This window comes from Pristis pectinata, chromosome 26, assembly GCF_009764475.1.
Source record: "Pristis pectinata isolate sPriPec2 chromosome 26, sPriPec2.1.pri, whole genome shotgun sequence".
NCBI lineage: Eukaryota > Metazoa > Chordata > Chondrichthyes > Rhinopristiformes > Pristidae > Pristis > Pristis pectinata.
This window is the reverse complement of record NC_067430.1, coordinates 15,364,864-15,390,373: the sequence shown is the minus strand read 5'-3', so window position 1 is coordinate 15,390,373 and position 25,510 is coordinate 15,364,864. Positions and strand designations below refer to the sequence as shown.

At 41.1% G+C, this 25,510-nt stretch overlaps 2 protein-coding genes across 2 annotated transcripts in view; one reads left to right on the top strand and one right to left on the bottom strand.

Moving 5' to 3' along the window:
• The window catches only part of LOC127583397 (Golgi integral membrane protein 4-like), a 42,182-nt gene extending 38,797 nt beyond the window's left edge, over positions 1–3,385 (bottom strand). The window contains exon 1 of the mRNA XM_052039347.1: positions 2,892–3,385. Coding sequence (XP_051895307.1) covers positions 2,892–3,264 — 373 coding nt within the window. The 5' untranslated portion in view covers positions 3,265–3,385. The remainder of the gene's footprint in view (positions 1–2,891) is intronic.
• A 20,091-nt stretch (positions 3,386–23,476) lies between these two features.
• Positions 23,477–24,424, top strand: LOC127583219 (olfactory receptor class A-like protein 4). The gene has a single exon (XM_052038989.1). The coding sequence runs from the start codon at positions 23,477–23,479 to the stop codon at positions 24,422–24,424; it is 948 nt and encodes a 315-aa protein (XP_051894949.1).
• Positions 24,425–25,510: the final 1,086 nt, after the last annotated feature.

Here is a 25,510-nt window from a genome sequence, read left to right as displayed (position 1 = left end):
AGGTTGAGGCTGAAGCAGGTGAGAGGGTTCCATAGATACTTGGAAAGTGACAGAGAGAAAAGGTCAGGCAATTACTGATCATTGTAAAATAAACCAGGCAGGCAACGGGAGACTGTTGTGGAATGTGCAGAATCATTTGTTTGACCGCAAAGTTAAACTAGTGCACAACATGAAGGCAGGGTGCAGCAACTGATAGCCAGACCACTTGACACAACTGAGTTTACAGCAGGCTGAGAGTTTCAACAGACCTGCTGTCAGACTGGAACAGTAATTGTTTCTGTTTAATGAACAAATGGCTTTTTGTAAAGCCTAGAAATCTGTGAAAAGAGAAGACAGTGAAGAAAAGACAGAATCAGATTATTGGGCATTGCACAGAGACATTATCAAACTGCTTTGCTGACAGCAGACTGCACCAAACTGCTGGTCACTACACCATCAATCTAGACAGCATCAGACTGTTGGTCACCTAACAGTCAGTACAGACAGCATCAGAGCAAAGGTCACAAGCAGAACTCATTCACACTTATCTATCTATACAGTGCGGGTTGGAACAGGAAATGCAGGCTTGGAACCAATTGTGGCTCAGTGGGAGGCAGTCTCATCTCCTCGTCAGAAGTTGTGGTTTGAAGTTCCACCCCAATAACTACAGCACAAGATCTTGGCCGAAACTCTGCTATATTAGTGAGGGAATACTACACTGCTGAAGGTGTCCTCTCAGGTGGACATAGATGTTCCTGTGGTCCCATTCAAAGAAAAGCAGGGAAGTTCTTCCCTGGGCCCAAACCAACATTGATCCCTCAACGTCACTAAAATGGAGGATCTAATCTTTATTTCATGGCTACTTATGAGATGTTCCAATGCATACAATGGCTGATGTTTCTCAGCAGTAATAACTGGGACTGATTGCCTTAACTATATGAAGCTACCACAATGTACTCTACCATATGAAGCTAATGCACTCAAGCTTTAGACAGGTTCCTGCTGCTTCACACAGTGTGACTGACCTCTCTCCCTGCTCTTCTTGGTACCTAGGACAGTGTACCTGTCTGTCCACCAGGTACAAGGAAAGGTAGCTGAAATGACAGTGGGCACTAAACAACCAACAACCTGGTTCTTTGCCCAAGGAATGCAAAAATCAGTGTCAGCAACACTATCCAAAAATAAAGTCTACCACGTCTTGCGATAGCAGGATCCTCCCATGATGTGCTGCCTTACAATGCTGTGTGAACAAAATACAGTGACACCTGGTACAATAAAGTGCCATCTCTTCCAAATATATAACTGTAGCACTTGCCAAAACAGTTTCAGGCAACCTACTGATCATTAAAAACACTCCTTGCAATGTTCATAGGTACTTCATATGTTAGCATTACAGAAGGTATAAATAAAAAATTAACATGATCAAAATCAATTCCATTTACTACACTACCTATTATTTTTACTTCAAATTCCCACCATTATAGGTTTATAAATAAATTTAAAGAGACTCTCACAGGAAAACTAGGAAATAATACATACATTTGAACTCATATTGCAAGGATTTAAAGTGTGTGTATTTATGGCAAATCCATATTCCACGTATTGAATTGGAAACACAAAATCCCTCTTTGTTTTCCACTCGTTTCATTTCATTCTGCACGCTAGGAGTTTTATTTAAGTGCAAGGTAATTTGGTCCTTTACTCGAAGGTTGCCAACACTGGATTTTATGATGCAAGTGTGTTTCCGACTAACGTTACACTTTCTTTTTACACGATCCTTTGCTTACTTTCCCATCTAGCTGCAACCTAGCATAGAATTTTCCAACAACGGGGCAGCAACGAGTTGCTTGCGTCTCCTCAGTACTGCAGCACCTGTTTACATTGTCTGGTTTTAACTTTTAAGGCTTCCCAGGAGAGGGCTCTGCAAATGCTTGGCTTTACACACTCACGCAGAGTTCTTCTCGGCTGCCCACGTGCACAGACCACTTTTTCTAAGCAGTTACACTTTTTTTTTAAAAAAAGCTTGCAGGGCCAAATATTTTCTGTCTGGATTCTTTGAAAGTTCAGTTTGAGGTTCCCGCGGACGATATTTTCGCTGCAAGTTGCAACCCTAAGACTGTGCGCCTGCCTTCTGGTACACGTTCAGGTCATGTTGACTCCAGAGAGAGACTTAACATGTTAGTGCAAACATAACCAGTGAGGCCTTGGAGAATTTTAGACCAGCCTCCTGAAGCAATCAAATGATCAGAACCGACATCAAAGTTATTACGTCCAACAAACGACCAACGTCAAATGAGACAAACAGAGCAAAACCACCGTGAATTGTTGCTGACAGAACTCCTTCCATCTATACTTATTCCTGTGGTTCAAGTAACCAGTCGCAACTTTAATTCCAATGTGCAGTACCCTCCCAAGGCACGTTAAAGACGAGCACATTTCTCAGCAATAGCCGAGGACGGAGTTAGAGTTGCTAGCGCTCCCTAAAAGGATTAGTGCATTAAAACCTCGAGAGAAATATCTCTAACCTTCATCAATTCCTCCCTCAAACATTAATGAATACGGTACACGGTATTTTGGTCAATGATTCCGCCTTGGGCATTAGAGATTAACAAGTGGAGAGTTCTGAAGGTTTGAGTTCATGCGTAATCTCCACTGGAACAAAACTTGTTGCAGAAGGAAACTATTCCAGGAATGTAAACATCCCAAATTAGCAATATTTACAATGTTCCCCCAAAAGAAAGTCTAGAATGCATGTAGATGAACTTTTCACTTCAGAGCCTCGCCTCCAGATTGCGATGGCCCAAAATATTACAGTTACCCGATGGCTCTAACTCCGCCCTCCACCATTCGCGATACACCCTGTCCCTGCTCTTTTAAACTCTTCGGGTAACCATCCTATCTTTCAGACCCACCTTGTAACTGAGCCGAGACCGATTCCTGCTGTTGCTTGTATTTCTGGGCCAACATTTCGGCGCTTCGCACGTTTTCCTTCAGGTAGGTGTAGGTGTACAACCCGAACCCAGAACAAAGTACAACTAGGACACAGAATCCCGTTTGGAGGAGCCCCTTCTGTCTCCTGGAGCACATCCCATTGCCCATGGTGGAAGATTTACCCAACGATCGCACTATGCAATCATTGGTGTGATGGGGTTGAGCAGCCGGGACGCGATCCCCGTTCCCGTCCCCCTCGGTTTCCCCTGCAGCGAGACACCCAAATGAAGATAAACAAATGCGTCCGGAAAGCTCGGCGGAGCGAAATCCCCGCGACTCAGCTCCGATCCACATTAACTTGATACATTTAGGAAGTAACGAGATTGACACTGAAACTGTCCAATCAGCTGCGGCGCGGCTGAACCCGCGTACACTTTGCAGCCACTCATCTGAGAGGCTGGGGGCGGAATTTGTAGAGATTAATGTGGCCTATTCTTCCTTTCCCATTTATTTCGGGGGTTGTTGTGTTAATGTTCGGGCCGGTTATCAGGTGGGAGGTCATTCGAAGTGACTGGAATCACCACGCACAGCTCCCTCAGTCATTCGCCCCCCTCCAGAGTCCTGTTCCGATTGAAACTTCAGACTCCAACGCTGTCAGCGCCCTCCAGCACTGGAAGACCGCATATGTATCCCTTGCTTGTCTTGGCCATTGAGTCAGCTTCTTCATAACATATTTGCCAGCCAACCGGTCAATAGTATGAAAAAGTTTGTGTCAGAATGCACCGAAATATAGGGGAAGGAAATCTTACAGTCCCAGAGCAAGTGGGTCAAGTCCTGCACCTGGTTACTGAACTGAGTTTAAGGTCGAAGGACCCAGTGCCCATCCACAGATTGGATAAACTTGGACGAAAAGCAAAAAAAAAACTAATAATGCTGGAAATCTAAAAGTACCCAGCAGGTCAGACAGCGCCTGTGGAGAAAGAAACAGTTTAAACATTTCAGGTGGATGACCTTTTAACCAGTACTAGGAAAAGATAGCAATCAAACATATTTTGTTGGAAAGCAGAGAGAGGGCGGAACGCCTGTGATAAGGTACCAAGGAGGATTGAAATGACGCAAAAGGTGGTGGTGTCTATTGACAGAGGGTGATGAAGGCTTGCTTATCCAGCTGATCTGTCTGGACCAGATGCAAACAGAAGGAAATGAACCCAGATCAGGTCCCACTGGAAGATCTCTGACACATTAGCGCTACTCAGGCATACATTTGCCTTCATGCAGAACAGTGGACACTTGTCCAGTTAGCTTGGACTAGGAGGAGGCCTTTGACGGTATGTTACACACTTATAGGATGGACATGTTCTTCAAAATGGAACTGGTGAGGAGATCCACAATTAGATACGACTGCTCCAGACAGACATCAGCAGCACCGTCCAAATTAAAGGTTGGGAAATGGAAATTTTCAGAATCAAATCTGGAATTAGGCAAGGCAACACTTTCTTCTCTGTCATGTCTCTGAGTTATGTTGTGTGTTTTGCTACATTCATTAGGAAGGATGTGTGCATATGTGTGGCAATTGAAAACCCTGCATATGCTAGCACATTGTCACTATGAGCTGAGGTTCGACCCATCCAAGGTGTTGTGAAGGATGGGTCAAGCCATATTGCTTTAAAACCTTCCTTTCAGTTGGGCCTGTTCCTAATAGGAAAGTTTAGGCAGTAAAATACCATTGACCAGAAGTCAATCAGACGGTGATCTGCAAAGCCCTGAGGGAAAAGAAGATGGTAGTTCCCAGCACCAGAAGTTTCAAACACAGACCAAAACTTTCATTGGTGCTGAGAAGGGCTGGTCCCTGTTCGATCGTTCATTCACAGCCAGAGGCTCAACCCCACCACACCCTGCCCTGGAGGTGGCTGTGGAGGGATGAGACCATCATCAATCTCCTTCTGGAAAGTTTCTTTGCCAAGAAGGTGTGGAAAGGGATGCAGTGGTCTTTGTCGAGGTTCATCCCATACAGCTGCTTACCACAGGACTCTGTGTCAACTGGCTGTCCCAGTGATGCCTACTGAGATAAACAACTACTGCTGGAAGACGATCAACTCAGTGACACTTTAGTCTTACTGATAATTCCTGGTCTTCCAGTGTAAGGAGTTGTCAACAAGCACATAGTACTGACTGACACACTGTAGGGCAGCACAGAGTCACAGATAGTAGAGGTGCTGCCTTGCAGCTCCAGTAACCCAGGTTCAATCCTGACCTCCAGATCTGTCTGTGTGGAACTTGCATGGTTTCTTCCAGATGCTCTGGTTTTCTCCCACATCTCAAAGTCATGGAAGTTGGTAGGTTAATTGCCCACTCTAACTACCCTAATGTATCGGTGAGTGGTAGAATCTGGGGGGGAGTTGATTGGAATGTGGGGAGAATGAGAAAGAGGGATTGATGTAAATGGGTGCTTGATGGTCAGTGTGAACTTGATGGGCTGAAGGGCCATTTTATGTCCTGTATGACTCTTAAGATGCAGGATCTTGTGCCAAGGGACAATGGGAAAGGCGAGAGCTTAGGGTCCTCTCATCTGCACACCAAATGGACTCTGGAATATATGTGAAAGAAAAATTGATCTCAATAAATCTTGTGAGTAAATAAAACAATACTGTGAACAGCTGGTGATAGAAGCAGAAAATGGGGTCACGCAGGGTCAAGGGTGACCTGCATCAATTCCAGTTCTTTGAATCTTGAGGTGGCTGAGAGGTCGATGTGGGAACAAGGCCACAGGAAATGCGAGAGGTGCTTTAATGAGTGGGAAGTTCTTGTTCCTTCTGCTGTTTGTTCATATTCTCTTTGTGCTCCCGCTGAAGAGACACAAGCTCTCCGTACTTTCCTGGATGCACTGTCTCCATTTTGAGCAGTCATGGGCTAGAGGTTCCCATGAATTGATGAGGATGTTATAGTTTCCAAGGAGGCCTTGAGAACATCCTTGAAGTGTTAGAGAGCATGATAGACAACATAATGTCCTATCATTTGAAGCAGTTGAGCATCATCAGAGCCTCGATGGTAGGGATGCTGGCCTGGGGATGGATACTGACATTGGTATCCTGCCAGTGGATTCGGAAGGTTTTGCAGAGACATGTCTGGTGATAGCTCTCCAGTCCTTATTGGCAACAGAGTAGTTATTGTCAACACTGGATCAACCAAACAGTCATAACGAAAACATAACGTACCATCAAGGACAATGTGCATGAGCAGAAGCCTAGGATATTGAATTTTCCTTCACAATCTGTAAAAAGAGTCAGGAACAAAGGGATCAACAAAGGTTATATTTTTACTTGAAGGCAATATACTGATTGTTCTTCTGCATACCTGTTTCTTAGAGACATTATGTGTGTCAACTACAATTAAATAATTAAATTGCACTCACATTCAACTTTTCCTACACAGTCAAATGAGGAGTATTGGCACAATGCCAAATAAGTGCAATTTAATTTTGGGTCCGTTCATTCCACATTCTTTGCGCAAAGAATAAGCAAAGTACAAAAAGAGTTTCCAGATAAGATCCAAACTCACAGAAACAATGGAGACCAGCTGTGCTGATGGGACCACACTGCATGGTATTTCTGAGTCCATAATGGGCTGAACAGCCCATTGTACTTTGTTAAGTACATTGACTTTGTAAAAAGGAAAAGTTAATGCTTTCAGTTGTGACCTGCAGCAAGATGCATCTCTTCCTTCTCTTAAAACCAATGTCCCTTTAAAGTTCATTCTGCCATTTGTATTGCACATATGGTGCAGATACATAATTCACTTTGAATAGTATCACACTTCACCAGGCTGACTCATACAGTATATTAATGATACCAACCATCACAATTTATTCCTGAGGGAAGCTAGATGCTGCAGTAAGTGAAAAAAAGTACTTCACTTCTGCGACTTAGGATCAAATTCAATTTAGTTAATAAACAAAAACAACAGCTTTTTATTTTTATTTAGCACCTTTAACACAATAAAACATCTCAAGGGACTCGAGAGGAGCTCATTGCTGCCACTGGCCCAATGTGAAATGTTTGGGCAATTTCAATCCATTTGTTAGTGAACAAGGCCACATGAACAGTCCCTAATTTGGCATTCATTACTAGTCATGCTTAGAATGGCCTCAGAATAGCTGATACAAGAATGTGATGCAGTAGGATCTATTAAGGTTGGAGCAGAGATATATTGTTCAAATAGATCACAGGGAGCTTGTCTGCATCTGAACCTTCAGTACCAGACTTGGAGCACTTGATGCTGATGCAGTGAATCTGAAATTAAATCTTCAGCAACAACTCTCTCCTGGGTGAGTACATAACAAAAGGGAGTTATATCACTGCTGATAGATCCTGATTTAGTCCTATGTATACAAATTTAGCTTTATCTTTAATTGGCATCTGCTTATTAAATTTTCAAAGAGATAAGCAGGTTCACGAAAATTACACTGAATTCACAAATATCATTGATATGGCTGAAATTAATGGAAGTCTTGTTCGTCGTCACCCGCCATTAAGGTTTTGTGTGTCTTGAAACTTCCACAGCTTGGGAGGATTGTTTCCAGGAACAGGGTGAATGACAAATACTGAAATACATTTTATTCCCTTACTTCTTAGGCAGTCCTTCAGCATCGAGGCTAACTTGCTTCCACTCCAGTCTCATAGGTCCTCAGGTGGCCAGTGTGGAACTGCAGACTCTTCCACAGATGGGTGGCAATTGGTGGGTGGGTGTTAGTTTGTGAGGTGGTGCACTCCTTCCATCACTTACACATAGCTTCTGTGTACTTGCAATGCATAGCCTCACAGTTCTCATTGGACCAGCAGACTGCAGACACCTAAACTGCTTGGTATGTGCACCAGTCAATATCCAGATCTCACCAGGATTTTTATTTTCCTTTTCCAACATAGTTTGTAGATGAGGAGGCAGTGTCTATGGCCAAGCCACTAAGCAAAGCCTTCTTTCCAAAATGCTTGCTGATCAAGTGAAAAGTGTTAGTATCCTCTTCAGGAGTAAATAATTTTATTTTTAGAAGCAAAATATTATTCTCTCCAACGCCAAAGCCACCAAAAGCATCAGAAATGCAGACAACAGCACAAAATGTTCACAATTTCAAACATGTGGCTCGATTTAATTGGCACAAAAAAATCCACTCGATCTGTCAGCAAGGAGGATTGATAAATGGTTTAATCTTTGAGCAAGGTTTCCTGCATATTTTATGTGGTTTCTGGTGTTGGTGAATATTTTGCAGAGTTTTCATTCATCCATTCACTTATGCTTCCATAAACAAGATATTATTTCAGAGCTGGCTTCATAAAATATTTTATAATGCACTTGATAATCTATCAATTCAAATTCTACACAGCGTTCTTCTCCACTTTCTCCATTATAAATTCAGATGTTAGCAATAAAATTGGAATCCACCAGTGTAAATTTGTCATGTTTTATCTGCTCTTTTTATCACCTCCTAGCCCATCAAGTGCACAAACATAGAAACCAAAGGGGGATTAGTGTAACAGCATATTGCCTACATTGCTGATATTTTTTTATCCCATATTGGAGGGTGGCTTTAGGATTTGACGGATTGATTGTATCACCTGGTGAGAGGATTTAGAAGCGGGGACACAGTCTCAGACTTAGGGGTCCACCAATTAGGTCCATGGCAAGACAAATTTCTTCATACAGGGTACTGAGTCTTTGGAAAGTTCGAAGGGCCACAGATGTTCAGTCAGTGGGTGTATTCAAGATGGAGATTAATAACCATCAATTTATTGAATGGAAAATCAAGCTAAAAAGGGATCTATGACCTCTGCAGTTTCCATGGCTTGTCTCCTATGTCTCTGGTCAATTCCAAAAGGCCATTCCGTAGCATCATTTAAACTGTGTGGTTTGGTTTAATTGCGATTCATCCTGTTGCCACTGTATTCCACAACATTACAGTGATGGTTTGGGTGTGGACATTGCACTGTGTTAACTGTACGTTGGCTCTCAGTAAATCTGTCAGACAGCAGCAGCCTCCATCCTTAAAGCTCCAAAACACTCTGATCAGTCCTCTGAAAGTTAATCCATAGGAGTTCTTGGAGCTCTGGAGGAGGTGAGTTTCCCAAAAACTTGAGACCAGTAACATCTCATTTTTGCAAACAGAAGATGTGAATTTCTTTAACTAAGTATTTAAGTCTGCAACCTTTATTTAACTTAGGTTAATTTGGTATAGATTCATGCAGTAATGTAAATATAACAATAATTTCATGAAAAACATTTTTCAAAGTACTAATTTTACATAACAACATAGTAGAAGTCATTTAAAGCATCCCAATCAAAATCTAGGGCTATAAAGAGGGAGGAAGTTAAAACTATTGTATTACTAGATGGAAAAGTACTAGTGGGACTAGAGGTTGTCAAGTCCCCTGGAAATGATGGCCTGCAAATTAGGGGGTTAGAAGAAGTGGCTGTGGTGAAAGAGAATGCATTGATTATGATCTTCTAAAATTCCCCATATACTGAGAAAATTTTATGGACTGGAAAACACTGTTCAAGAAAGGAGGATGACAGAAAGCAGAAAACTATAGGTCAACCAGGCTATCATCAGTCATTGGGAAAATATTGGAACTCATTGTTGAGCAGGACGTTTAGAACTTCATAATAAAATCAAACAGAGTCAACAAGGTTTTATGAACGTGCTTGACAACTTATTTGGAGGTCATTGATGATGCAACAGGCCAGAATGATAAAGGGGAACTAGTAGATGTAGTGTATTTTGTTTTCCAAAAGGCAATCAATAAGGCACCAAGTGAAAGGTTAAGATATCATGGCGTTGTGGATAAGATATTAGCATAGGTAGAGAATTGGCAAACTAGCAGAAAACAAAAGATGTGAAAAATAAATCTTTTTTTTAGGTTGGCAAGCTACAACTGGAGCGACGTCACAGGAATCAATTCTAGGACCTCAACTATTCATAATATATATTTTTGTCCAAAGGGACTGTGGACAGTGTATTGTAGGAAGGTTCACTGATGATAAAAACAGGTGGGAGAGCAAGTTGTGAAGAGGACACAAAGAAGCTGCAATGAGATATTAAATAAGTGGAGACGTATTTGGCAGATTGAATATATTGTGAGGATATACGAGGTAATCTACTTTAGTTGGAAGAATTGAAAAAGAGAATATTGTTTACATGGAGAGAGAGTCCAGGATGGTGCTGTACAGAGAGGTCTGGGTGTTCTTGTCAATGAAACATAGGAACTTAGTGTGTAGATACAGAAAGTAATGAGGAAAGCAAATGGAATGTTGGCCTTAATTGCAAAGGATGGAGTATAAAAGTAGGGAAGTCTTGCTACAGTAGAGCAGGGCATCAGTGAGACCACAACTGTATAAAGTTTTGGTCTCCTTATTTAAAAAGGGATATACTTATGTTGGAGGCAATTCAGAGAAGATTCACTGGGTTGATTCCTGTTTGAAGGGGTCGACCGATGAGGAAAGGTTGAACAAGTTAGACCTATACTCATTCAAGTTCAGGAAAATGGGAAGTAATTTCATTGAAAGAAGATCTTGAGCGGGGCTTGCCAGGGTAAATACTGAGAAGATGTTCCCTGTACTGGGGGAATCTAGAACTAGGGGGTATAGTTTTAGAATAACTCATCGACCCTTTGAAATGGAGATAAGGAGGGATTTCTTAGAAATACAGAAACATAGGAATAGGCCATTCAGCCCTTTGAATGTGTCCTGCCACTCAATACAATCATAACCAATCCTCTAACTTAATATACGTTCCAGCTCTCTCACTGTACCTCTTGATGATTTTTGTATCTAGAAATTTATTTAACTCCTTCTTGAATATATTCAGCAACTTTGCTTCTGCCACCTTCTGTGGCAGAGAATCCCATAGTTTCACCACCATCTGACTTGTTCTTCTAAACTCTAGTGTACACAGGCCTAATCAATCCCATCTCTTCTCATACAACAATCCTGCTATCCCTTCTCTCAGAGGGTGGTCAACCTCTGGAAGGCTCTACCCCAGACAGTCATTAAAGATATTCAAAGCTAAATTTTGGACTATGCAAGGAGTCAATGATTATGGAATACAGGTAGGAAAGTGGAAACAAGGCCAAGATCTGGACAGCCATGAACTTACTAAATGGCAGAGCTACTCCTGCTCCTGTTTCTTATATTCTTGTTTTCTAAAACCACATCCACAAGTATCTACATTCTCAATTCAGATTGAAAGCTTTAGTGTGTTGCCTGCCCTATTCTGGTTGGTGCAACTCAATCAAGTTCAGAAAGACTGCTGGTTGCTTGGTGGTAAGTGAAATAAATTGGAAGGTCTCAGATTCTGTCTCGGTTCATGTCCGAAATGGGCTACCAAAATTGCCTGCATTAACCTGACGGAACTTTTGTTTATAAGGTATTATTAATGTACCTTACCGTCAATGAAGATATAAGTGTTGTAACATAGATGGACATCGTAATAAAGAGTAAATATTGGCCTTGGGAGAATGTCCCTTTTCTTCTTCAAATATCTTTCAGGAATTTTTATATCCACCAGATCAGGGAGATCACAATCAAAAGATGTCATATTCTACAATGCAATGTTCCATCAATGAAGTGTCAACTTAGATTAGGTGATCAAGTCTCTGGCATGGGAGTTAAATGCATATAACCTCTCACTCCTGGGTGAGAGTGCTGCCGCTACGCCATAGCAGAGACTGGTAAAGAAGGGGAAAAGCCACCCAGGTTCTGCAGCACTGATTACTGTTGGATGTTTCCTCTTGGACAGAGCATGTTGTATGTGAATACAGGTATCATCTGGATGCAAACAGCCCAGCCCTGCATTTTCCAACTGAGAGATTGGGACCACTTATTCCATTAGTTCATGGAAAATAATTGAGCTCCAGAGGACAATGCTAATCAAATAAAAATAATCCAGGACACAAACACCATGTGTAATTAAGAGTTCATGTGAGTAAATATGAACCAAGTGCAACAAAAACATCTTCAGGAAACAGTCCAATTAATTGTTCAGATGGCTCATTAGATGTCAATCATTGGATTGAACTTGTTCTAGTGTTAGAGTGAGGACCTTCCACATAGGTTATTGTGATGTAATGCAGCAGATCTTCAGTTACGTGATTGGAAGCATGTTTCCAAGACCACAATGGGGAATCCCAACTCTGTTTCCCTATCACATTGTCAATAAAAAGTAGGACTTTCCATTCTACAAGTGAAGCAGAGCTTTAAAGTGAATTCAGTTCCTGGTCTACACCTTTTCTCTTTAGTTCACAGTTCCCAATATTTCCAGCTTGTATTCCTTATATCAAGTGATATGTTTACCTGGTGTCACTGATCATCATCCTTGCTTCACTACATTTCCTTGGACACATAATATCATTATTACCCATTATGGAAATTGATGTTCCTCCCACTAATATGACACCACTAACTTCAAAGTATATTTTTCTTTGCCATGTTTAGTCCCAGAGGATGATCAGTGTTAGCGTTGTTGCAATCTACATTACCTGGAGATAATTACCTCTATGGCTGAAGAAACATTCCGGGAAAATATTTATACCATCATTTCAGCAAGTATCCAGTTGATGTGATTATTGACTGTTCATTGATTGGAATTAGCAGAAGGACCTGGAAAAAAAATTCCTGCATTTATATTGCACTTTTCACTACACCAGAAAGCTTTTCACAGCTGACAAAATACTTTTCTAATGTTGTCACTGTTGTAATGTAGAAACACCAAATCGGAACAGTCTCTGAATGTTCAGAAACAGTGGAGTGTGAAGGAGCAGAGGGATTTGCGTGTTCATGTACACAAATCATTAAAAGCAAGTAGATGGCACAGCTGGGAAACCAGTGACAGAAACAACTAAAACAAGACAGGGAGTCAAGATTCCTGTCACTGCTTGAAATGAGAGAGGTACAATGGGTAAGAAGAAGAAAGAAAAGCAATTTGCTACAAAAAGCAATTAAAACAGCACAGTGGCTCAGCTAATAAAGCCAATGCCTCACAGCTGCAGCAACCTGGATTTGATTCTTACCTTGGGTACTGTCTGTGTGGAGTTGCACATTCCCCCGTGACTTCATGGGTTTCCCCGGGTGCTCTGGTTTCCTCCCACATCCAAAGATGTGCAAGTTAATAGGTTAATTGGTCACTGTAAGTTGTCCCTCATATGTTGATAAGTGGTGGAATTTGAGTGGAATTGGTAGGAATAGGGGGAGAATAAAATAGGTTAGAGTAGGAATAGTGTACATAATGGGTGCTTGATGATTGCCCATCTGAAGGGCCTGTTTGCATGCTGTGTCTCTTTGTGACTAAAAGTTTAACAGAATGATTTGAAGGGGCTGGAATACAAAATAAATTAAATTATGCTTCTTTTGCATCTAATCTTGTTCAGACATAGCTGATGCACCATGATTAGTTTAAGGCAATATACTTGAAGAGTATACCAGTCTTGGAATGGGAATTGATTTGGTAAAGCCTTGCTAAAAGCTAAACAAGTGACCAAAACCAAGATTTAAATGGAAGCAAGATATATATAAAGGAAAGCAAGGAATCTGTTGGGAAACTGTGCAGTACTGACGGACTTATATCACTGATTGATAAATTGTGAGGTGGATGACTAGCTACATGAGATGGTTATATAAAGGGTTACCTGCTTTGGCATTGGTTCACCATTATTATACCAGGATTGACAAGGTTTAGTTATAAAGGTAGGTTGTATAACAATAGCTTGTAGTCCCTAGGTACAAAAGATTGAGGGCTGATCCGATTGTGCTGTGTAAAATGTTAATAGGCTTTGATGGCATTTATGTATGGAGAATTACTGTCCCTGGTGAAGGGTTAAAGAATATAGGGACAAAACTACAAAGCAAGAGTTCAGCCACTCAGGAACAAGGTCAGCAAGCACACTTTTTCACACAAATGGTAGCAGAAATTGAGAAGTCTGATTCTCAAAGGTCTACGGACCTCTGGACAATTGGAGTTTTCAAAACCAAGATGGAACTTTAGTAGATTAAGATATCAAGGGATTTGGAGCATTGGCAAGAAAGTAAAATTGTGTAGAACTACCATGATGTAATTGGATGGCAGAGAAAGTTGGAAGGTCTGTATGGTTTAATTCTGTTTCTAATATCCTAATGTTTCTAATGAGGTTTGATGAGATTTTAGATACCAAAGGAATGAATTTCGACTGAAGCTGCCAAGTGGGCTCCACTGGGAGATGGGATACTTGACCAATGAATTTTGGTGAGAGGGGCAAGATGTTGGACATGCAGACAGATTTAAAAGTAAACAACGGGGACAATGAGTGTGTTGTATGGACCCATCCCTAAAACAGCAGTACTAGAGGGAGAGAACTTTGCCATACAGTGTGAGCACTTGGAAATCTACTCAAGGAGAATAAAATGAATTCATGCAGATTATATACACCTGCAAGCCTTTCACTGGGAGCTCATCAGGAATTGTGAATGTGGAGGTCATCAGTTAAGGAAATATGAAAGGATGCAACCTCTTAATGAATACTGGCTTCATGTACAGGGAACTGATTTGGTACAGTCTCCATAAAAACTTACGAGCAGCCAAAAATTAAGATCTATATGGAGCCTAAGAATTTGTGGGGAAACTGTGCAGTACTGTAGGACTTGGATCACTGATTGATAACTCATGAGGTGGATGAGTGGCTGCATGCGGTGGGAACAGGAAGGGTTGCCTCCTTTGGCAATCTGGAGGAATTTCCTCATAAGGCTGCACCAGAGGTAGCCAAGCTCAATGCCATGCAAGTATCTGCAAAATCTGGGAGCAAATGTATAGGAAGACAATATACATCAATAAAGCTTCAATGGTAAATTTGTCCAATAGTAGTACAGACCGCCATGTGGATATTTTCACAGGAATGAACATGCCAACATAGTAAAACAGGAAATATTAAGGGTTTAACATCTATGAAGTGGATACATCAGTAGGCCCAGATGAAGTATATCCTGGACTTTTAAAAGGAAAAATGGAGTAATTTTCAGAGGTTCTGACTACTTTTTAAATCTTTTCTGGCTGCAGGACTGGTGCCAGAGGGTTGCAGAACTGCTAACATTGTTTAAAAAGGTGGCTGAACAAACCCTCCCTCAGAAAGGCACAGATTATTCGAAGATAGATTATTCTCTCTTCTCCCCCCTTCCATCGGGCACAAGATACATAAACTTGAGAACACGCACCACAAGGCTCAAGGACAGCTTCTATCCCGCTGTTATAAGACTCTTGAATGGACTTCTTATACAATAAAGATGAACTCTTGGTCTCTTGATGTACCTTATCATGGCCATGGCACTTTATTTGTCTGCCTGCACTGGTCTTTCTCTGTAACACTGTATTCTGCATTCTGTTTTATTTTTTCTTTTGTACTACCTCGATGTACTTACGCATGGAATGATCTGTGTAGATGACATGCAAACAAAAGCTTTTCACTGTGACAATAACAACCAATTACCAGTTTGCATGGATTAATTAAGGGAAGGTTGTGTTTGACTAACGTGACTGAATTTTTTGAAGGAGGTAACAAGGAGGGGGCAGTGCATTTGATTTAATCAATGTGGATTTTAGCAAGGCTTTGACGAGATCCCATACACGAGAATGGTCAAAAAAGTAAAGCCCACAGAATTTAAGGGAGAGTGGCAAACTGGATCCAAAGTTAACTCAGAAAGCAAAGGGAAATAGTATGTTCATGGGACTGGAAGGCTGTTGTCAGTAGGGTTCCACTAATATATGTTCATGATTTAAACTTAAATGGAGGGTAAATGATAAAGAAGTTTGCTTATTTTGCAAAATTGGCCATTGTTGTCAGAAGAAGGGAAGCTTTGGCTGCAAGAAGTATGAGGTGATGCATTAGGGGAGGGGCATATAAACCTGCTTCCTGTGAGTACTCCATTCCATGCTCCCAGTTACACGGGCTCTGTAATATCTGTTCTGATGACAAGACTCAATGGATCATCCTCCACAACTTCTACCACCTCTTAAGAGATTCCACCACCAGAACCATCTTCCCTTCCCCTCCCCTTTCATCGTTCCAAAGAGATTATTCTGACCCTGACTCTCTGGTTTGTTTTTCCATCTCCACCAACTACTCCCCTTCCAATGGCATTTTTCCAGGCAACGTTCACTTTCTTACCTCTTCCCCTTGTTTGGAAACCCAAATAGGTGAAGCAGCAATTCACTTGCACTTTTTCCAATTTAGTGTTTTGCAATTTGTGCTCACAGTGTGGTCTTCTCTACATCGGAGCAACTAAATGGCAGCCATCTCACCCAACAACCAAACTAGCAATACACCCATGTGCTAATTAATCGGCCATGTGCAATCCTACCTACTCTTCAACCAGTTCTTAACAATAAACCCAGCCCTAAGCCAATCAATCTATCTACCAACCACCCTCTCTATTAATCAAGTAATTAGTCCAACAACAAAAAAATCACTCAACCCACCCAATTAGTATCACTGATAATCAAGTACCAAACTGGCACAGTGTGCCTTCATTGCACCTGTCCAGCTTGCTAATTAAAAATGGCTGGAAAAGTTCCTTGATCATGTGGTTTCTTTCATGTTAGAAGTTGGTTAGAAACATATACAAGTTGGCCGTCAGGACAGTGTTGGTGTTTTGTAGACTTCATTGATAGGTTGCAGTGAGTAGCTGATCATAGACACGCAGAAGTTCAAAGTAATTTCTTTCAGCCGGTCAATAGAATAGCCAGCTCCAGGGTAAGACGGATATGATGCTAGTTAAGCAAGCACGTGTCTGCTATCTGCAGAGAGTGGTGCTGCAATGCCTAGACGGAGGGGCAGCTTACTTTTAAGAACAGTGAAATTGAGAAAAGTCACCTATGTGATAGTCAAACATCATGACTAAGTAACTTAACAAAAATGTCCTATTATTCAGTAATTTCCAAAAGAATTGGCAATTACAGCAGAGGACAACTTAGTGATTCATCTTTTGGATCAGTGACATTAACAGTCACATTTTATATAAGGCATCATTCACGTTTATTTCTATATTGTCCGTGCTGGACGAAGATAGTATTTGGAAGATATTCTAACTATTATAAAGTCACAGATGAACTAAGGATTGCTGACAATGCAGCTACAATCAAGGTATCGCCATGCATTGATTGTATTATAAAATTTTCAAAATACCTAGACTTCTCCCCTGTGTAATTCCCCTTATCTATAATCCCCCAAAATGTTTTGACCTGAGATAATGCTTGACATAAGCACTAGGAATTTCAAGAAACTTTGGCAAGAATCAGCAGAAACCCTACTTGCATGATGTGTCTGGAGCTTCTACCTTGGTTACCAGCAGTCAAACCTTAGAAGTGGGGGAATGGGGATAGAGACTGCTTAGTGCCAGGGTGTTAGCAGAATTGAGAAGGTGTTTTTATCCCAATTAAATTCATTTTTTTTTCAACTGAATGAAGGATGTGGCCTTCATTCCCACATCCTTAAGCACTGGGGACTGTTATGGAAGACATGTGGTTTAACACCTCTACCTGGACCATGTAAAGGCACTCTGTCTCCTCTACCAAAGACTGTTCCCTTTTCCAGGATCTTCCTGAAGTGCAAAGATAGCTTTGGCTTCACATAACCACCACAAACCATTTTATTAAATTCCTCTCTCTGTCAACTAGCATTGCCAACAAAGTGCTTAAATTATACTGGACAGGTTGGGGGGCAAAGATCGTTTTGCCCCTCCGGAAGTACACATGGGATGATCACTCTGAGGTAAATATCAGAGTCAGTGACAAGCCAATGTTGCAAGTTCTTGAGCCATTATGTCACTTGGGTGAGTCCAAGATGGGTTTGGAGCCAGCCCGATGGGTCCAGAAAAGTAAATGGGAAAAAAACATCCCATACTGACATAATGCATTATTCCAAGCCTTCCAGGCTGATCTCCTATCTTCCACCACACATAAACAAGCTCATCCTAAATCTGCTCCCATATCAAGTCCCTGCCCTCTTTACCTTCTGGTCCTTCAGTTTAAAAATTTTCATCAATCCTATACAATTCCATTTGCTCTTAAAGCTGTTATAGAATCCTAATAGTGGGTCACCAACATTCTTTGACTGTCAACACCGTCAGGACTGGTGCATTTGCTGAAATGAGCTGGTCTTGCACCTAGAATGAAGACAACTTATCCAAGTAGCTTTCTTGGTGTGTAGTGCCTGCAATGCTCTGTGCTAATACGGTAGGGAATTAAACTGCAGAGCTACTTCATGGTAGGCATTCCTGGAAGAGAAGTCCAGAACGAGAGGAGAGAAGTTAGAGATGACCATGTAAAAATATGGAATTCAAGGCTGCAGATCCTGAAATATTACCTGCCTTGCAGCTGATGTTGATGGTATGGGAGTAGGTGAGCTTAGTTATGAGACCAGCAATCAGGAAGCCTAGACTAAGGGGATAGGGAAATGAGTTCAATTCCCAGCACTGACTGAGGAATTTAAATTCACAATGAATTCTGGAATTTTCAAAAAAGTATGGAATATTATAAAAATACACTTTCTAAAAGAACCTGCTATCTCTATTCAACCTAGCCTCTGTGTGAGTCAGAAACCTGCAGAGATACATTTGACTCCTGACTGACTTCAGAAATGGTTGGGTAAGCCATTCTCTTCATGGGAAATTAAGGATTCATTCCGTAAATGAATGCATTTTTAAGGCACTTCTATAGTTTGTTTTTATTTGATTCATTTACTCTGCAAATCATCAGGGCTTAGGATGTAAAAGTGTGGCTGCTTAAAGATGGATGCCCCTTCCTTTGCAAGGATCTAGTGAGTAACTACACTGGGGTTGTATCAGTTTCTGTGCATGTAATTTGTAGGATAAGACAGAACACACTTGGGGGTTTTACTGAGTGAGGGAAAATAAGAAGTGAACAGAACAGTTGCAGTGCTGCTGCTTCATTACACAGAGAGTGACAAGGAAGACTGCAGGACTTCATCACTCTGCAGGGGCTCAGAGCAAGGCAACCAATAGGTTAATGCCAAAGCAGCATTAGGAGAATGAGTCTGGACATTCTCAGGAGGATGAAAGTCATCTTTTGGAATTTGTAGCCAATTTTCTAGGGAAAGGAGATGGAAAAGAGTCAGGTTTAAACACTTCTTTCCAAAAGCAATGTGTGTTCACTTATATATAAAGATAGGTAAAAGCTGACTAAAATGCCAATAGACAAGGTATTGGATTTGTTCTGCTAAGGATCACAGGTAATAGACAGTTGATGAGCCTATCTCAGTAATTGATTAAAACACCTTACAGCCAGTCTGTTGAGAAGGCCCGGGTCCCAGGAGAGTGGGAGGAGTTGTCTGGCACAAGTCTTCCCTCTGGTTGTGAACATTTAATGTGCTGGAAATAAAAACAGTCACTGATGGGTTTTTAAATGGGAAGTTATTCGGAGAGGCCTTTGCCAGACTGCAATGGTTAGAATATTGAAAGGCAAAGTTACTTTGTTTATGTTAACCAAGGTGATCACTAAAATGGAAACCATGGCTTTTTCATTATCTTGTATTGCCTTCCAACAACAAGTGATGCTGCTTGGAGGAATGGGGCTGGTTGCTATTGTTGCTCACTATATCCACTTTCTATTTATCAAGTCTTGTCTTATCCTAGGAAATGCCAGACATTTCCTAGGAGGCGTCTGTCACTCCTGGGAATGAAACCTGAATAAGAAAGAATTCTTTGATGCCCTTTAATATAATTTTGTCGGTTTCTACCATACTCCCTCACTTTATTATGACTCAGGCTCCTGACTTGATATTTGAAGCTAACCACATTGATAAGTGAAGAACAGATTAATTTAGAAAGTGGGGGCCGACTCCCACCCACAGTGTTCCACTTACTCACTGAGCTAGCAGGAGATCTTTGGATAACAGTTTTAGCACTAATTTCAAAACGGTGGGATAGTGAATGTATTTGTCTTGTGCTGTTTGCTGTGTCAGTAACATTAACACATTAATTAATTGGCCTGTCATGAAAGTATTACTGCAGTTTAGAAGGGATTGTCTCTAGGGTATTGAGCTATTTGTATATAATACCGAAATGTTTATCCACATTCTGATGTCAACCTTCATCACAGCAACACCAAGCTTGGATTTCTGTGGTTTAAACACTGCTGCTTAGTGAAGGGAAAAAGACACAGGTGAGAATCATATATAGTTTGTGAAATGGGCTTAAATATTGACAGGGCTCTACAAATTAATTAAACATCATATAAGCCATTTAAAGTTTTTAACAAACCACATTTAAAGTATGATTTAACAAGGGACAGACAGCTCGCTGGTTGGAAACTCCTGGCAGGAAAGGGTAGTGAAATTGCAGGCGAGTTTCTGATGTTGATGATTTCATTCAATGAACACAGTTGTAGGATGTTCCTTTTTTTTCAGAACTTTACAGAGGCTTACTTTAAATGAATTTAATGCTTTTGTGAAAATGACAGAGAATTTCAGGCAAGCACAGTGACCATTTCTCCATCATTTCACCATCGGTGAGGAAACTCACCGATGGTGAAACTATGAAGTAAAACCTCAACCAAAGACATTAGGCATCTGTTTTATTGTTTCCTTTCTGCAACGTTCTTTGCTCAGGGCAAGCCACCATCCTTAATCACTGCTAGTGAAGATTTGTGAAGGAAGTTAAGAAATTCAGTAATGGAATTTGCTGAGGGTTGTTTTCTGTTGTTCCTGCACGTCTCTGTCCTGAACTACAGAAGGTTCTGAAAATAGGAAGTCTATGTTTGAAAACTGAAAAATCTGCAGATGCTGGAAGTCTGAAACAAAAACAGAAAATGCTGGAAACACACAGCAAATAAGACAAATAGAATTAACGTTTCAAGATCTTTGACCTGCTTTAATTCCAATATTTGCTTTCTAATGTTGGACAGATGGAATTGAATCACAGAAATCAGAGATAAGATGCAGCAGTTACTCTCTTAAATTGGCAGGTAGTTCCATTGACCTTCTGTCCATTTGGAATATCAGCCAATATATTGGAATAGGCACTTCTGAATTGTATGCGGCTATAGGAAGGAGCTACAGTGCCATGGAATGTCAAACACTTGATCTAGGGATATTGACCCTGGAATAAATGCACCAAAGTATAAACTACTCTAAAGGGAAACAAATAGAAGAAGGAACAGCTGCCCCTGTTAAAGATGACCAGGTGGCACTGGTGATGGACAGTTCACATTCATCTACAGACTCTCTAGGAACATTTTAGCTAAGAATGAACAAGAAAATAGATTAGATGTATGGACATTCATTTTTCCGAGTCTGTTATGTGATTATTACAGGGAATCCATTATAGGAACCTGTCACAGGGACTCTCTTCCAGGGAATATGTAATGTATGAGTCTGCCAGTATTTACAATGTATAGATCACCATCTAATAGTATGCAGCAATCTGTCATTCTTTCTTCCTTCCATAAGTTTTAACTCCGTTTAGAGAGAAAGAGGATGAGAGGAGACATGATAGAGGTGTACAAAATATTAAGAGGAATAGATAGAGTGGACAGCCAGCGCCTCTTTCCCAGGGCACCAATGCTCAATGCAATAGGGCATGGCTTTAAAGTAGTGGATGGGAAGTTCAAGGGAGATATCAGAGGGAGTTTTTTACCCATAGAGTGGTTGGGGCATGGAATGCGCTGCCTGGGGTGGTGGTGGGTCAAATTCAAGAGATTACTAGATATGGAGGAATTTAAAATAGAGGGATACGCGGGAGGAAGGGGTTAGATAGTCTTAGGCGAGGTTTAAAGGTCGGCACAACATGGTGGGCCAAAGGGCCTGTATTGTGCTGTACTGTTCTATGTTCCTCTATATTTCTTTTTGTAGTTCTTACTTCAAACTTTACCATCCTGGTAAGTTGCTTCCTACCTGCGAATGTATCAACCATTTCTCAGTCGTTCATAAAAGCAACCTATAAACCTATAAAGGTTGCTATACCTTTATAAGAACCAGAAATAATTGGAGCTTTATAACAGTCTATTATTTTATCTGTAAAAAGATCTAGTTCCTTGATCATGCACTTTCAATAGGGGTCAAGGGACACTAACAGGAAAGTCTGGCACTAACTTGTTCCAGTCTCCAGTCACCCTATGGACAGCTCCCCCAGTGAGAGTGCTAGATCACTTTGTTTATTCTCACTGTAATCATTGCTGTCAGTGTGGCCTGTTGCAAATGAACAAACTGCCAGCATTCACTGTGTTGACTTATGAAGAATGGTCATTTAGGTGAGGTATACGGAACCCTGAAATGTGTTGACCTGGAATGTGTTCATCTCTGGAAGAGGAAGCAAGGAAGACATTGGGTGGAAAAATATAGGGACATCCAAATATGGGAACAAGTGAAAGAGTGTTGGTATGGATGGTACAGGGATGGTTGGGGAGTGACAGTGTAGGTTTTTGGGAAGGTTTGACTGTGTAGCCAGTGAAGAGGGTAAACATTGTCACTTTGGGTAATTGAGCATAAGGTAATAAAGTAACAAGGATTTGTTACTATTATGCCGGTTGAGGGATTGGTTGTGAGAGGTTAAATACAAAGAAAGGTTCCAAAAAATAGGAGGAAGGTAGCAAAGGATTTAGAGGGGCAAATTGAGAAACATAATTTCCACAGGCAGTAGAATCAGTAACAAGGAGATATCAATTCAGAGTTATATTCAGTTGGTTAAAAAGAGTTGGTTTCACATCTGGCCTCATATGTGCCGATTACAGTCATTTTGCAGGACATTTGCTGTGGATCTGACAGCAAAATCAATGATTGGATGGACAATTAATGGCACCATAAATCAAAACTGGGAAAGATGATTCAGTAGTTTTGTCTCCAGTCTCCTCTAACTCATATATTTACAATTGTTCATCACATTCTTCCTCATGGTACTACAGGGCCTGTTGTACTGTGAAACTGTGCAGCAAACAGCTTTCCACGACATTAATCAGAAGGCTCACCACAGAATTCATCTCTACCCATACTTACAATCATATATTGCAATTGTACTCAGAGATGTACAATAGCATCCCAAACAAAGCATCCCATATCAATATGTTGCATTGAGCAGTGGAGGGAGAAAGTCTTCAGAAAGTTTTGTAAATGGAAGTGAGAGAGATCATAAGTTGGGAGAGTTTATGGGGGGGTAAGGTGGCTGATGACAGTGCCAGTGTAGATTAATTGGAGAGACAGGGTCCTGTGTGGTCGAGCAGAGCTAGGAGTATAGATTCCTGCAGGGACTAAGGATGTGGTGAAGACATGGAGGGATTGGTAAATAAGCCAATGGTTTTAAAATCAATCCATTGGAGATGGAAATCAGTCAAGATTGCCAATAATGGACAAGGTAGCTGAGGAAGGCTGAAGTCAGATAACAAGCAAAAAAAAATGCTTGAAAAAGAATTTCAAAGTTAATCTGTTTTTCTTAAGGTATTTAATGTTTAAGATTTCAGGGGATTATTTCCTTTTTATGATGACAATATTATTTCTTTGCAACATCTGCTTTACTTTAGTATTCCCCAAACGTGACGTGCTGATGTGAGATGGCGGAACACCCTGTTCAGGTTTTTGTATATGGTTTGCTTGTGAGCTGTGGGATTCTGGGAAATACCCTGGTTATCTGGATAGCTGCTGACTCCACCCGAGAGAACCGCTACCTTGCCTCATCCGACCTCATTCTGATGAATATCGCCGGGGCAAACCTGCTGCTCTCCCTAACGAGGAACACCTTGCTTCTGACATTTGATGCTGGTTACACCGTCTCCTTCTCCGATGTAGGGTGCAGAATGATGATGTTCATCTGGACCTGGCTGAGGTCAGCAAGCATCTGGGTCACCCTCAGTCTAAGCCTGTTCCACTTCTTCACAATCAGAACAAGCCGGACTATGTTAGAAAGGTTAAATGAAAGGAGGAAAGTTGCAAAAGCTATGGTAGTCGAGTGGGCTTTGAGCTTTGTCTATTCAAGCTTTGCTCTGCGCTACTCATCCAACACAAAGACTAACAGTACCGATAATCTAATGTTAATTAGTAGCACCATCAGGCCTTTGCTTGGCTGTGTGTGGACATTTCCAAATGATGTTAGTGGTCTTATATACACAATGGTCTCTGTTGTAATACATGAAGCAATCCCAATAAGTCTAATGATTTTTGCAAACACTGCCACCTTGTTATTTCTCTATAATCACTACAGGAAAACCCAGGATGCCATGTTCAATAACAACCAGATCAGTACTGAATGGAAAGCAGCCAAGACCATCCTGTACCTGATTTTGCTGTTTATTTTTTGCTGGGGCACACATGTGTTTTCAGTGAATTATTATAATTTTAAGGGCAGCCCCTCGACACGCTACATGCTAATTATCGCTAGGTTTTCTGCCTCGGGATTTGTGGGATTCTACCCACTGGTGGTGGCAACAGGCCATGGCAAATTAAGAAGGAAAATGACAAACATCCTGAGGTGTGGGTGGCTGAAATCCCCCAACCAGAAGTGACTGATCACTCTGCCATCAGAAAATGTGTGGATTTCTTGTCCAATTTTACAGGGTTAGCCTGGAAGTGATTAGTACTGTGGGATCTCTTTGCTGACAGATTATACATTACTCATTTATGATGTAATATTGAAACAAGCCTCAAGAATTTATATAAATTATGGTCTAGTCCACTACCTCCTTGCTTTAATTGGATAATCCTCGAAGTAAGTAGGAGAAGTCTATTCTGTCCCTCAGACATTCTGTCACAGCTGATCTGCATCAGAACTCTGGGTATCCACTTTTCTCCATAGCAAAATTACCCTCACCTAACAAAAACCTATTGACCTCAGTCTCAATATCTCTAAGTGATCAAGAGTCAACATCCCTGAAGCAGAACTTCCCCTTTGAATTCCATCCCCCTTCCACGAAAAGCTAACATCCCATTAGTCTTTCTGATAGATTTTGTTCCAATCTACTAAACTTTACTGACTTTAGTGCATGGATGTTCAAATTTCATTTCTTGTCCAAAACTCCTAAGTTTCACATTGTCTGGAGAATTCTCTAGTTTGCCTTTCTTGGAACCAAAGCAAATACCTTCACAATTTCACCACTTTGAACCACCACAATTTTACTCACTGATTTAATATATTCACGTCCTTTTATGAACTCCTGTTCTCACCTGCAGCCTTTACTGTCATCCTTACTTATTGTCTTAGCAAATTCTACTGTTAGACTCTGCAGCCCTTCACTGTGCATAAATATGGAAGAAAGCTGAACCTCCATACAGAGCTCCACAGATGACAGTCAGACCTGGTCACTATGTGGGAACAACAAATTTGGTTTGAGAATAAATACCCTGCCCACTTTTCCTTTACATTGAAGGCACTGCAGAATAGAGTGGGTATGTAATGGGCGGCCCATCCTCTATTGTCTTTGAGCTATGCTGAAGTTGATTGCCCATAGAATCATGTCTGATTGAATTGTTGAATCAGATAACTCAAGAACTATCAAATCATATAACGCTTTAGTTCAGAAACATCCCATCACCAAAGGGGACGAGTTATCTTGTTTCATTCCAATCTCCTGCTCACTGCCCATATTCCTCTT